The sequence below is a fragment of the Scyliorhinus torazame genome, chromosome 2, assembly GCF_047496885.1.
Source record: "Scyliorhinus torazame isolate Kashiwa2021f chromosome 2, sScyTor2.1, whole genome shotgun sequence".
Lineage (NCBI taxonomy): Eukaryota > Metazoa > Chordata > Chondrichthyes > Carcharhiniformes > Scyliorhinidae > Scyliorhinus > Scyliorhinus torazame.
This window is the reverse complement of record NC_092708.1, coordinates 380,606,057-380,619,892: the sequence shown is the minus strand read 5'-3', so window position 1 is coordinate 380,619,892 and position 13,836 is coordinate 380,606,057. Positions and strand designations below refer to the sequence as shown.

Below are 13,836 nucleotides of genomic sequence, written 5' to 3'. Positions count from 1 at the left end.
CTGGGGGAGGAGAGGGACCAGCGCCCATTGTGGCGCTTGGAGGTGGGGCTGTTGGCGGACGAGGAGGTGAGTGAGCGGGTCCGAGGAAGCATAGAGAGGTACCTGGAGGCCAACGATAACAGGGAGGTCCGAGTGGGGATGGTATGGGAGGCAGTGGTTAGGGGAGAGCTGATCTCCATTAGGGCCCACAAGGAGAGGAGGGAGCAGAGGGAGAGGGAGAGGCTGGTGGGGGAGATGGTGAGGGTAGGCAGGAGGTATGCGGAGGTGCCCGAGGAAGGACTGTTGAGGAAGAGGCGCAGCCTTCAGGCCGAATTCGACCTGGTGACCACCAGGAAGGCGGAGGTGCAGTGGAGGAAGGCCCAGGGGGCGATTTACGAGTATGGGGAAAAGGCAAGCCGGATGCTGGCGCATCAGCTTCGGAAGCGGGACGCAGCTAGGGAGATCGGGGGAGTTAAGGACTGGGGAGGGAGTGTGGTGCGGAATGGGGTTGGCATCAATCGGATCTTCAGGGACTTCTACGAGGAATTGTACCGATCCGAGCCCCCACTGGAGGAGGGAGGGATGGGCCGTTTTCTGGACCAATTGAGGTTTCCGAAGGTGGAGGAGGGACTGATGGCGGGATTGGGGGCCCTGATTGGGCTGGGGGAGCTGACCAAAGGGATAGGAAGCAGACAGGCGGGGCCGGACGGTTTCCCGGTCGAATTATATAAAAAATATATGGACCTGTTGGGCCCGTTGCTAGTTAGGACCTTCAATGAGGCAAGGGAGGGGGGGACTTTGCCCCCAACGATGTCCCGGGCACTGATCTCCTTGATCCTGAAGCGGGACAAGGATCCCCTGCAGTGTGGGTCTTACAGGCCGATTTCGTTGCTAAACGTAGATGCCAAGGTGCTGGCGAAGGTCTTAGCCACGAGGATTGAGGATTGTGTGCCGCAGGTCATCCATGAAGACCAGACGGGGTTTGTGAAGGGGAGGCAGTTGAACGCGAATGTGCGGAGGCTCCTGAACGTTATCATGATGCCGGCGAGGGAGGGGGAGGCGGAGATAGTGGTGGCGATGGACGCTGAGAAAGCCTTCGATAGGGTAGAGTGGGGGTACCTGTGGGAGCTGCTGAAGAGGTTCGGGTTTGGGGAGGGGTTTGTCAGGTGGGTTAGGCTGTTGTATGAGGTCCCGATGGCGAGTGTGGCCACAAACAGGAGGAGGTCCGAATACTTTCGGTTGCACCGAGGGACGAGGCAGGGGTGTCCCCTGTCCCCCCTGCACTTCGCACTGGCAAATGAACCCCTGGCTATGGCACTGAGGGAGTCGAGGAACTGGAGCGGGTTGGTGCGGGGTGGGGAGGAGCATAGGGTGTAGCTCTATGCGGACGACTTGCTGCTTTATGTGGCAGACCCGGTGGGGGAATGCCGGAGATAATGAGGATCCTCAGGGAATTCGGGGATTTCTCGGGGTACAAGCTCAACATGGGGAAGAGCGAGCTGTTCGTAGTTCATCCAGGGGACCAGGAGAGGGGGATTGGCGAGCTCCCACTAAAAAGGGCGGAGAGGAGCTTCAGGTATTTGGGGGTCCAGGTGGCCAGGAGCTGGGGGGCCCTGCATAGACTTAATTTCACAAGGCTGATGGAGCAAATGGAGGATGAGTTCAAGAGGTGGGACGCGTTGCCGCTGGCCTTGGCAAGTAGGGTGCAGTCAGTCAAAATGACGGTGCTCCCAAGGTTTTTTTTCCTGTTCCAGTGCCTCCCCGTGTTTATCCTGAAGGCCTTTTTTAGGCGGGTCAACAGGAGTATAATGGGGTTTGTGTGGGCGCGAGGCACTCCGAGGGTGAGAAGGGTATTCCTGGAGCGGAGTAGAGATAGGGAGGGGGGCTGGCGCTGCCCAACCTCTGTGGGTACTACTGGGCCGCCAATGCGACGATGGTGCGCAAGTGGGTAATGGAGGGGGGCTGCATGGAAGAGGCTGGAGACGGCGTCTTGTGTGGGTACGAGTCTGGGGGCGCTGGCAACAGCGCCGCTGCCACTCCCTCCACAAGGAGGTATACCACGAGCCCGGTGGTGACGGCTGCCCTCAAAATCTGGGGGCAATGGAAGTGGCACAGGGGGGAAGTTGGGGCCTCGGTGTGGACCCCAATACAGGGGAACCACCGGTTCGTCCCAGGGAGAACAGATGGAGGGTTTTCGGGGTGGCACAGGGCAGGGATACGAAGGTTGGGGGACCTGTTTGTGGACGGGAAGTTCGCGAGCCTGGGTGAGCTGGAGGAGAAGTATGGGCTCCCCCGTGGAACACCTTCAGGTACTTACTGTTAAGGGCGTTTGCCAGGCGGCAGGTGGTGGAATTCCCACGGCTGCTGCCACGCACAGTACAGGACAGGGTGCTCTCGGGGGGGCGTGCATGGGAGTGGGGAAGATCTCGGAAACTTACCGGGTGATGCAGGAGGAGGAGGAGGCCTCGGTAGTGGAGGTGAAAGGTAAGTGGGAGGAGGAGTTGGGAGAGGAGATCGAGGAAAGGACGTGGGCAGATGCCCTAGGGAGGGTGAACTCTTCCTCATCGTGAGCAAGGCTCAGCCTCATACAGTTTAAGGTGCTGACAAGGCACACATGACCGGGGCAATGAGCCGGTTCTTTGGGTGCGAGGACAGGTGTCTTAGGTGCTCAGGGAGCCCAGCAAACCACACCCAAATGTTCTGGGCATGCCCAGCGTTGGAGGAGTTTTGGAAGGGCGTAGCAAGGACGGTGTCGAGGGTGGTAGGATCCAGGGTCAAACCGGGCTGGGGGCTCGCAATATTTGGGGTTGCAGGGGAGCCGGTAGTGCAGGAGGCGAAAGAGGCCGGTATCCTGGCCTTTGCGTCCCTGGTAGCCCGGCGAAGGATTCTTCTTCAGTGGAAGGATGCGAGGCCCCCAAGCGTGGAATCCTGGATCAACGATATGGTGGGGTTTATTAAGTTGGAGAGGGTGAAATTCGCCCTGAGAGGGCCGGTACAAGGGTTCTTTAGGCGGTGGCAACCGTTCTTAGACTTCCTGGCAGAATGCGGGGCGGGGGGGTTACTTTACTTTTGTTTTTGTTATTTACACTGGGGGGGGTCTGAGGGGGCATATTTGTTGTGCTAAGTCGGAGTGTTAATGTTCATTTATTATTTATGTACAGGGGGGAGGGGGGTATGGAGGGTTGCATTTTTGGACTATGTTTTGTACTTAACTCTGTTGGGTTCCTTTTTCATTTTGTTATTGATATTTTATGAAAACCTCAATAAAAATTATTTAAAAAAAAAAGAAAACAGGGGCTGCCCGAGGTTAGAAAGACCATTCAGGTTTAGCTTTAAGCTGGACCCAGGAGATGCTGAACAGGAACAGGGAGCTAGGAGAAAGCAGACTTCCCAAAAGAACAAATAAAGTGCAGAAACCAGGGAGATGGGACAGAATGTACGTCTCAGGAAGACAGTTAAGTTAAAGGAACAAATAACAAGAGGTTGAACAAGGTCCTGTTGGGTGAAGTTAAAATAAAAAGCAGAGAAAGTGTGCTGAGTTAAGGAGATAGCTGCAAGAGCCAGATTTGAAGTGAGAAACCAGACAGCCAAGGTAAATCAAAATTTGGTGACATCTTAGTACAGCCTGTGAAGTAGTGGTATTCTGTTGGCTGAATTCCAGCAAGACCAGTTCGCTCACAGTGTGACAAGGATCTGGGGGATTTGATGAGAAATCCATAGAACATATACTGGGATTCAGATTGTGCCATGTCTGGCCACAGTGGCGTATTGGTTTTCATGGAATGTGCATTTACTGAGATTAGTCGGGGTTTTCTCTGGAATGTTCCTTCCTCTGTGTGTCTTGTGTTTTCTCTTTTACTTTCATTTTTGGCTTGGAAGCCTGGAAGGAGGCAGTTTGACCCTCTCTCTATCATCTAGTGGATTCTTTCTCAATATCCAAGGTAAAAACCTCTCTCTCTGCGCAGCCAGATGGAATTGCAAGGAAAGCATAGTCAAGCCACCAGCTTCAAGCAGGGTTCAGATGTGAAAAACCCTTTTAAAAAAACGTGTGTCGGGAACTCTGTTCTTATCTCAGTAAGGCTGTTGGTCATTCCGCTGGAGTTGGACACAAGTAAGAATTAAACAGGCCTGAGGCTGCTCCTTTGAATGAAGGCCCAGGTTGATAAAAGTTAAAGTGCCTCTCCAGAGGAAATCCTATTGTCTGGGAGAACTGGCTGAATGCAGCTGCCAGAAGACCATCTCTAACTCTACAACGGTGACTTTGATCCCTCAGCGTCCCGAGAGGACAGCCTGCTGCAACAACTTCAACATCGGAAGCAAGGACACCCATCTTTCATTTCATATTAATCCTTCTTATTAGTTTCACCCTTTTTCACCCCCTCTGTGAGTGTCTGTATTGTGTGTATGTTTCGGTAGTGGGTAGGACGGTGAAAGGGGGGAGTAGTAGATTAACTGGCGATTCTTCCGTTATAATTACTGAATATTTTAACTTTGTTTCTGTTATAAATAAACCGTTAAAATGTTCAATTACAAACCTGGTGGCTATGGGCAGGAGTTACCGACAAACCCGGTGTGTGTTTTTCGGCTGCCGAGGGAGCCTGCCAGCGGGATCTACCGGTCCCGCTGTTCTCAATGGAAACCCATGCGCCAGCGTGGGACCGGAATTTCCCACCGGCATGAACAGCTAGTAAATCTCGCCCTTTAACTTATTCAGCAGTCAAAGGGCCAAAGGTTCTGCAAATTATATACAAACTATTGGTTAATTCACTTGTGTTGGGACTCCGGGGTCTGTGGGGCTGGAATCGACCGCGCACTAGCCCAGGGTGTCGTAACAACAGCAATACGTAGGAAAATCACTTCTCTAAAATTCAAACTCTTCTGTCATTACGTACAGTTTTTCCAAGTTTGATCACCAGTTTCTCAAGACTGAGGTGATCCTTAAAATTTGGGTGAGCCTTTCTTCTGCGATAGTCATCTTCTGTTAAGGGAGCCTCTGAATCCTCCTGTGAAAATAAATTAGCAGTCAACTTTATTTTTATGTGAATAAAACACGTCAAAATATTAGAAGCAAATTTTTAAAATGTTTTATCTTATGATTTAATGTAGAATATATGTAACAGTGGAGACTGCAAAGCAGCAATTCAGGTGTTTTCTTTCACCTAACTTCCCCTCTCATGACAGTGCAAACTCATGTCATCCAAGGCTCCGAAGGTGCAGCAGCTCTCCATTACCTTACCCAAGGGCTAATCTTCATGTTTCAGCACTGTGTCATGTGAGAGTATCTTTAAGAAATGTGTGTTCATAAATGGGTGTGTATATAAATATCTGTAGTGAGAGTATCTTTAAGAAATGGGTGTTTATTACTGCAGTGGTGTCAGAGAGTGGGTGGAGCTGGGCTGACTGTCAGCTTTTTACTTTCGCTTTAGGCTTTTTTTCTGCAGGGTGGGTTTGGTTTCATTTTAGTTTTGGAGAAGCTGCAATCACAGCAGGATGTGTGTGAATCTCTGCAAGCTTATGAATGTCCATTTGCTGATTTCAAAGTGGTAACTGTTCTCAGTAGTGAAGTTAAGCCTGATGTCTTTCTGTACAATGGGTTCATTTTGTCTTATGGATGTTGTTTGGGAATTTATTAAGGATTACCAAGTGTGTATTCTTTGGGGGTTGTATTTGAATTGATGGTTGCTAAGATGTTGACTGTATGTTTTAAAAAGGTTAACTTGAGTTCATAGAATAAACATTGTTTTGTTTTAAAAAATACTTTTCCATTTCTGCTGTACCACACCTGTAGAGTGGGCCGTGTGCTCCCCATACCACAATCTATTGATAGTTGTGGGTCAGGTGAACTCCATAACACACTTTGGGGTTCTCTACACCCTGGCCCATAACAACTGTCAGTGAGTCAGCTTCTCAACTGTCTTTTTTAAAAAGATATTTTATTCCATACACAACATCGACAAAATACAGTCCATCAAAGCATAGCTAACAGTTTGTCCAGTTTTTCCTCTTTTAACCCTTCCCCCCACTGCCCGCGACAGCTTCTCAAATAAAGTCTTGAATGGCCTCCACCGCAACTCAAAACCCTCTTCTGACCCAATCAGAGAAAACTTGATCTTCGCCAGCCGGAGAAAGTCGTACAAGTCCTGCAGCCAGGCCGCCACTCCCGGTGACGTATCTGACCTTCGCTGGGCAATCAGAGGGGCGAAGGCCACAACATTGACCCCTTTCCCTCCAGCAGCTCCGGCTCCTCCAAAACCCCAAAGATCGCCACCATAGGGTCCGGCCTGACTTCAGCACTCACTATCCTGGATAACATCCCAAATTTTTACCAAGATGGCGCCGGAGCGAGGCGACTCTCTGCGAGCTCTCCCCAAATACTTAACTTATACTCGTTCTAATCTTTTAAAAATTCTAAAACTAACATTACTCCTAACCTCTCTTTTATCTTCTCTTGCAAGCTTGAACATCCTCCGAGGCCCGGGGAGACCTTTTGACCCGACCCAACCTGACCTCCACGACCTGGAAGTGGATCGGGCCCAAACCAGAAGTGAAAACCCGACCTCGATTTGGAGCTGACCCGGACCTCGGAGCTCCCAACCTGGCCTAACTACCGACGCCAGCCCCTGGATCGCCGTGCCCAGTCCCCGGAGCTCCCAACCTGACTCCCGACGGCAAGACCAGGCCCAACGCGACCCCCAGAGACCCGCCCAGCGACCCGACCCGGAGAGGCCCGCCCAACAACCCAACCTACCTGGTGATGGAAGAAAGAAAAATCCACGTGGAGGCCCGACTGGGCCTACTTCAAGATCCTACCCCAGGAGCGCCCAGGGAGGGAACAGACCACGGGACCCAGCCCAACCTGCCTCAGAAAGCCCCTGCCCACGACCCAGGACCCCCGAAACGGCGGAGACCCCGCGCGAGGACCCAAACGCGCTACAAAGTATTCCCGCGCCAGCAGAATGCCGGGACCCATCCGGAGCGCAAACATGCCCCCCTAGCAATCCCTCTACCTCAACCAGTGCCCGGGACCCTGCCAGATGCAACCCCAGATACGTAAACAGCCAGACTTACCTCTCCGAGGGAAGTAAGAGACTGCTGTGTGCTCTGTTTCACAGAGACATGGCTCACCCACGCCTCACCGGACTGACATACAACCTAAAGGCTTCTCAATTTACCGTGCGCACCGCACGGCATCATCAGGCAAAGCGAAGGGTGGAGGAGTGTGCCTCCTCATCAACTCCTCCTGGTGCTTGGATGTGGCGACCCTGGCGACCTACTGCTCCCCAGACCTGGAATACCTGACCGTGAAGTGCCGCCCATATTATCTTCCACGTGAGTTCACTTCAGCCATTATCACAGCGGTCTACATCCCACCCCAGGCAGAAGTGAGGAAGGTGCTGGACAAACTATACACAGTTATAAACAACTACGAAACAGAACACCAGGAGGCCTTGTTCATCGTGGCCGGAGACTTCAACAAGGCCAACCTCAAGAGTGTACTGCCAAAATTCCATCAGCACATCTCCTGTTCCACCAGGGGCGACAACACTCTTGACCACTGCTACTCAAAAATCAAGGGCACCTACCGTTCCATCCCCCGACCGCACTGTGAGAAATCAGACCATAAGACGGTGCTCCTTCTCCCGGCATACAAACAGAAACTCAAGCGGGAGAATCCAGCTAAGAAGGTGGTCTGAGGAAACAGAAGAGCTCTAATGTGACTGCTTAGAGACAGTGGACTGGTCTATATTTAAGAACTCAGCGACCAACTTAAATGAGTATGCCACCACCATCACAGACTTCATCAGCAAATGTGTGGACGACTGCGTGCCAAAGAAAGCAGTACGGGCGTTCCCCAGTCGGAAACCAGGGCTCAATCGCGAGATTGACTCCCTACTGAAGGACAGATCTGAGGTATTCAAGACAGATGATCCTGACCTTTCCAAGAAATCCAGGTACAACCTCCGCAAAGCCATCCGAGATGCCAAGAGAGAATATCAAACCAAGCTAGAGTCACAGACAGACTCTCGGCGGTTGTGGCAAGGACTAAACAACATAACGGGCTACAAAGCGAGGCCGAACAGTATCTCTGGCAGCAACGCACCCCTCCCCGATGAACTCAATGCATTCTATGCTCGGTTCGAGCAGGTAACCAACAATCCGCTGTCGAGTGCCCCAGCAGCCCACAATTCACCCATACCCACCATCACAGCTTCCGAAGTCAGATTGGCTCCCCACTCTGCAACTGGATCCTCGATGTTCTGACCAACAGACCACAATCAGTAAGAATGAACAACAACACCTCTTCCACAATAGTCCTCAACACCAGGGCCCTGCAAGGCTGCGTACTTAGCCCCCTACTTTACTCCCTGGACACACACGACTGCGTGGCAAAACTTGGTTCCAACTCCATCTACAAGTTTGCTGACGATACGACCATAGTGGGCCGGATCTCGAATAACGACGAGTCAGAAAACAGGCGGGAGATAGAGAACCTAGTGGAGTGGTGTAGCGACAACAGTCTCTCCCTCAATGCCAGCAAAACTAAAGAGCTGGTCATTGACTTCAGGAAGCAAAGTACTGTACACACCCCTGTCAGCATCAACGGGGCCGAGGTGGAGATGGTTAGCAGTTTCAAATTCCCAGGGGTGCACATCTCCAAAAATCTGTCCTGGTCCACCCATGTCAACGCTACTACCAAGAAAGCACAACAGCGCCTATACTTCGTCAGGAAACTAAGGAAATTCGGCATGTCCACATTAACCCTTACCAACTTTTACAGATGCACCATAGAAAGCATCCTATCGGGCTGCATCACAGCCTGGTATGGCAACTGCTCGGCCCAGGACCGCAAGAAACTTCAGAGAGTCGTGAACACCGCCCAGTCCATCACACGAACCTGCCTCCCATCCATTGACTCCATCTACACCTCCCACTGCCTGGGGAAAGCGGGCAGCATAATCAAAGATCCCTCCCACCCGGCTTACTCACTCTTCCAACTTCTTCCATCGGGCAGGAGATACAGAAGTCTGAGAACAGGCACGCACTGACTCAAAAACAGCTTCTTCCCCACTGTCACCAGACTCCTAAATGACCCTCTTATGGACTGACCTCATTAACACTACACCCTGTATGCTTCATCCGATGCCAGTGCTTATGTAGTTACATTATATATGTTGTGTTGCCCTATTATGTATTTTCTTTTCTTCCCATGTATTTAATGATCTGTTGAGCTGCTCGCAGAAAAATACTTTTCACTGTACCTCGGTACACGTGACAATAAACAAATCCAATCCAATCCAATCCAATACCGCCTCCCAAAAGCTCTCCAGCCTCTCCCAACCATAGAATATGTGAGCCTGATTCGCTGGTCCTCGCCTGCACTTCTCACACCCAAAATACACCCCCTGGAAGAACCCACTCATCCTCTCCCGAGTCATGTGCACCCTATGCACCAACTTGAACTGAATCAAGCTCATCCTTGCCCAGGAGGAGGGTGAGATCTCCCACTGCATTGTGACTCACATTAGAGTCCCAACCTATCTCCCTCCCAACTTCTCCTCTCACTTACGTTTTATCCTTCCCACCTGTACCTTGCCCTGCTCCCTCAGCCATATATGTCCCCAATCCTATCCTCCCCCAAATCCTCAAGGAGCAGCAGTTGCTCCAACAATGTGTACTCCGCTAACTGGGGGAAGGTCTGCCATTCCTTTCACGCAAAGTCCCGCACCTGCATATACATAAATTCATCGCCCTCGTCAACTCAAACCTCTCCCACAGCTCATCCAGCCCCACAAACCTCCCCTCTGAGAACATATCCCTAACCCGTTCCAGCCCCGCCTCCTTCCATTTCCCATACATCCCATCCACACACCCCCTCCGGCTTAAACCTGTGGTTCCCATATCCAACTTAAAATGCCTCCCTAACTGGTTCAATATCCTGTTGGTCTACTGCACCACCTGACTCCCTGTTTACTTCCCTGGGGCTAATGGCAACAGGGCCACCAGCAGGGCCTTCAAGCTAAAACCCCTGCAGGACTCCTCCTCCAACCTGATCCACTCTGCTCACCCACCCGATCTTTACCCCTCACCAATGCCACGTTCGCAGCCCAGTAATAATACATCAGGTTCAGGAGCGTTAACCCCCCCCCCCTTTCTGTCTCTGCCTCTGGAGCAGAGCCCTCTTCACATTGTGCCTTCCCTGCCCATATAAACTACGAAATCAGTGCCTCCACCCTCCAAAGAAGGCCTTAGGGAGAAAGATCAGGAGGGTCCGAAAGACAATCAGGAACCTTGGCAGCACATTTATCTTTACCACCTGTATCCTCCTGCCAACGGCAAGTGCAAAGTATCCCACCTCTTGAGTTCCCCCTTAACCTCCTCCACTAAAGCTGTCATGTTCCACCTGTGCATCGTGGCCCACTGATGTGTCACCTGAATGCCCAAATACCTAAACCGCTCTCTTGCCACCTTAAACGGTAGTACCCCCAAATTTACCGGGAACACCTCGCTCTTCCATACGTTCAGCTCATACCCAAAGGTCCCAAACCTCTTCAGCAGGCCCATAATTCTACCCATACTCTCCAGCGAGTCCAACACAAAGTCCAGCAGGTCGTCTGTGTACAACAATACCCGATACTCCTTGCTCCCCCCCCCTCACAATCCTTCGCCACTCAGCCGACCCCCGAAGAACCATCGGCAAGGGCTCAATCACCAGCACAAATAACAATGCTGACAGAGGGCACCCGACTCATTACCGTACGTAGCCCAAAATACCTTGAACCCTTCCCGGCTAAAGGCATCCTTACACAACTTCATCCCTCCTCCCACCAACCCCATCTTAGCAGTGCAAAAGGCCCCCAACCACCCTAAATAACAAAACCACCAACATAAACCCAAGGGCCCTATCCAACACACTCTTACATGAAAAAACACCAAAATACTCAAATAACATTCTCCCAAAAAACAAAAGGTTGAAGGGGTGAGCGATCACCCCCCCTTACAAACTTACAGCTTCTGAAAATCCACCCCCCACCATCTGAACAACAGTCACTCCCAACGTTCGCGGACTTAACTCCTCCATCTCATACCATCCCTCAGTTCTCCCCCAGCTATGGTCCCTTATACAGTCCTTTCCTCCGGCATCTCAAAATAATACTCCTGTCCGTCATGTGTTACTCAGAGTCTAGCCGGGTACATCCCAAACCAAATCTGTCGTCTGTACAACACCGCCTTGACCTTGTCGAAGCCTGCACACCTTTTCTCCAGCTCCGTGCCAATGTCCTGGTAAATCCGGACTCGATTACCCTCCCACTCACAGACTCGCTTCGCCCTAGCCCACCTCAGGACCTTCCCCTTGTCAAAAAACTTGTGCATTCGCACAATCACAGCCTGCGGTGGCTCCCTGGCCCTTGGCTTCTGCCTCAAGGACCTATGGGTCCAGTCCACTTCTGGGGCCTTGTCCAACACCTTCTCCTCCACCAAGTTGGCCAACATCATCAAAACATACTTTGTGGTGTTCATTCTCTCCACACCCTCAAGCAAATTCACAATCCGCTAATTCTGTTGTCTGAATCTTTTTTCCTGCTCCTCCACCTTCGACCTCAGCGACTTGCATAGATCCCCCACTTCCGCCTCTAACAACTCAATACAGTCACTGTGGTCAGACACCACCTTTTCCACCTCCCAGATCATCGCTCCTTGTGCTTCAAGACACTTTTCCAGAAGATCCAGAGAGCCACGAAGAGGTGTCACTGCTCCCTTAATCGCCTTTGACCAGTCACTGTGCATCTCCTTCCTCTGCTGTCAAAATTCCTCCTTGATGAAGCTCATCAATTGCTCCACCTGAGACCTTCCCGCCAACGATGACCCTTCCCCCTCCGCCATTTTCACAATCGGTGCTGCACCACAAGTCTCCTCCAACTCCTTAGCCAGGTCTCTCACTGCCTTCAGCCAGGTCTGATTGTTAGCAAACATGTCAATCCAGAGGATAACTTTTCCTCCAACACTTTCTGCTCCACTTTGCTGCCGAATCTACCCAATACACGGGTGAAAAATGCCAAAACCAACGCCTTCGAGCCAGAGCTGCCCTGTGTGCAAGTACTCACTCCATGGTCGCAACCAGAAGTCCGACAGCTTCTCAACTTCTCAACCCTGTCCCCACAAGAGTCTAGTGATTTCCTTTCTGTTCTGTCATTTATGTGCAAAAATCTGAAGAAGTCGGAAAAATAGAGAAGTGATGGTTTCCCAAGAGACCAGTACAACAGATTTAATGGTATCGTTACAATACAGGCTCACAGGAATACCTGAGTAACCATGAGCTTCTAGTCAAGAGGAAGAAGGAGGCTTACGTAAGGTTGAGGAAGCAAGGATCTGGCACGGCTCTAGAGGGTTACAAGGTAGCCAGGAAGGAACTCAAAAATGGACTTAGGATAGCTAGAAGGGGGATGAAAAAGCCCTGGTGGGAAGGATTAGGGAAAATCCCAAGGCGTTCTACACTTATGTGAGAAATAAGAGGATGATCAGAGTGAGAGTAGGGCCGATCAGGGATAGTGGAGGGAACTTGTGCCTAGAGTCTGAGGAGATATGAATATTTTGTTTCAGTGTTCACTAGAGGGGCCTTGTTGCTCATGAGAACAGCGTGAATCAAGTTAATGGACTCAAGCAGGTTGATATTAAGAAGGAGGTTGTGCTGGAAATTTTGAAAAGCATCAGGATAGATAAGTCCCCTGGGCCAGACGTGATATACCCAAGGTTACTACGGGAAGCGAGGGAGGAGATTGCTGTGCCGTTGGCAATGATCTTTGTGTCCTCCTCACTCTCCACTGGAGTAGTACCAGATGATTGGAGGGAGGCGAATGTTGTTCCCCTGTTCAAGAAAGGGAATAGGGAAATCCCTGGGAATTACAGACCAGTCAGTCTTACATCTGGTGAGCAAAATACTGGAAAGGATTCTGAGAGATAGGGGGCGGGATTCTCCACCCCCACGCAGAAGTGGCCGCGCCGTTGTGAACGCCGTCGAGGTTCACGACGGCGCAGAACGGCCCCGGTCCCGACCGATTGAGGCCCTGACAATGGGCCAGTATCGGGGCCGCGTCATCTACCCGCGCCAGGCCTTATCGCTCACGTAAAAGCGGCGCCGAATAGATGACGCGGCCGGCGCCGCATAACGGACGTCATCCGCGCATGTGCGGGTTGGCCGCCGCCAACCCGCGCATGCGTGGTTGCCGTCCTGTCCAAATCCGCCCCGCAAGAAGTTGGGGGACGGATCTTGCGGGGCCGCGGAAGGAAGGAGGTCCTCCTTCAGAGAGGACGGCCCGACGATCGGTGGGCACCGATCGCGGGCCACCCCACATTGCAGGTAAAGCCCAGTGCAGGATCCCCCCTCGCCCCCCCACAGGCCGCCCCCCCAGCGTTCACGCACCGCCCACGACTGTAGCGACCAGGTGTGGACGGCGCTGGGGGGAACCCGCCATTTTGGCCTGGACACTCGGCCCATCCGGGCCTCAGAATAGCGGGGGTGCCGGAGAATCGCCATTTTGGGATTCTCCGGCCCAGGCAATTCTCCCAACCGGCGTGGGAATGGAGAATCGCGACTAGGATTTATGATTATTCAGAAAAACATAGTTTGATTAAAGATAGTCAGCATGACTTTGTGAAAGGCAGGTCATGCCTCACAAGCCTCATAGAATTCTTTGAGGATGTGACAAGACACATTGATGAAGGTCAGGCAGTGGATGTGGTGTATATGGATTTCAGTAAGGCATTTGAGAAGGTTCCCCATGGCAGGCTCATTCAGAAAGTCAGGGGGTATGGGATACAGGGAAATATGGCTGTCTGGATTCAGAATTGGCTGGCCGA

The 13,836-nt window shown here is 51.7% G+C and overlaps 1 protein-coding gene across 1 annotated transcript in view; it reads right to left on the bottom strand.

Annotated features, from left to right (window-relative positions):
• ak7b (adenylate kinase 7b) overlaps positions 1–13,836 on the bottom strand; it is a 117,821-nt gene that overhangs the window by 65,932 nt on the left and 38,053 nt on the right. Inside the window, exon 5 of the mRNA XM_072493578.1 lies at positions 4,872–4,982. Within this exon, the coding sequence (XP_072349679.1) occupies positions 4,872–4,982 (111 nt within the window). The remainder of the gene's footprint in view (positions 1–4,871; positions 4,983–13,836) is intronic.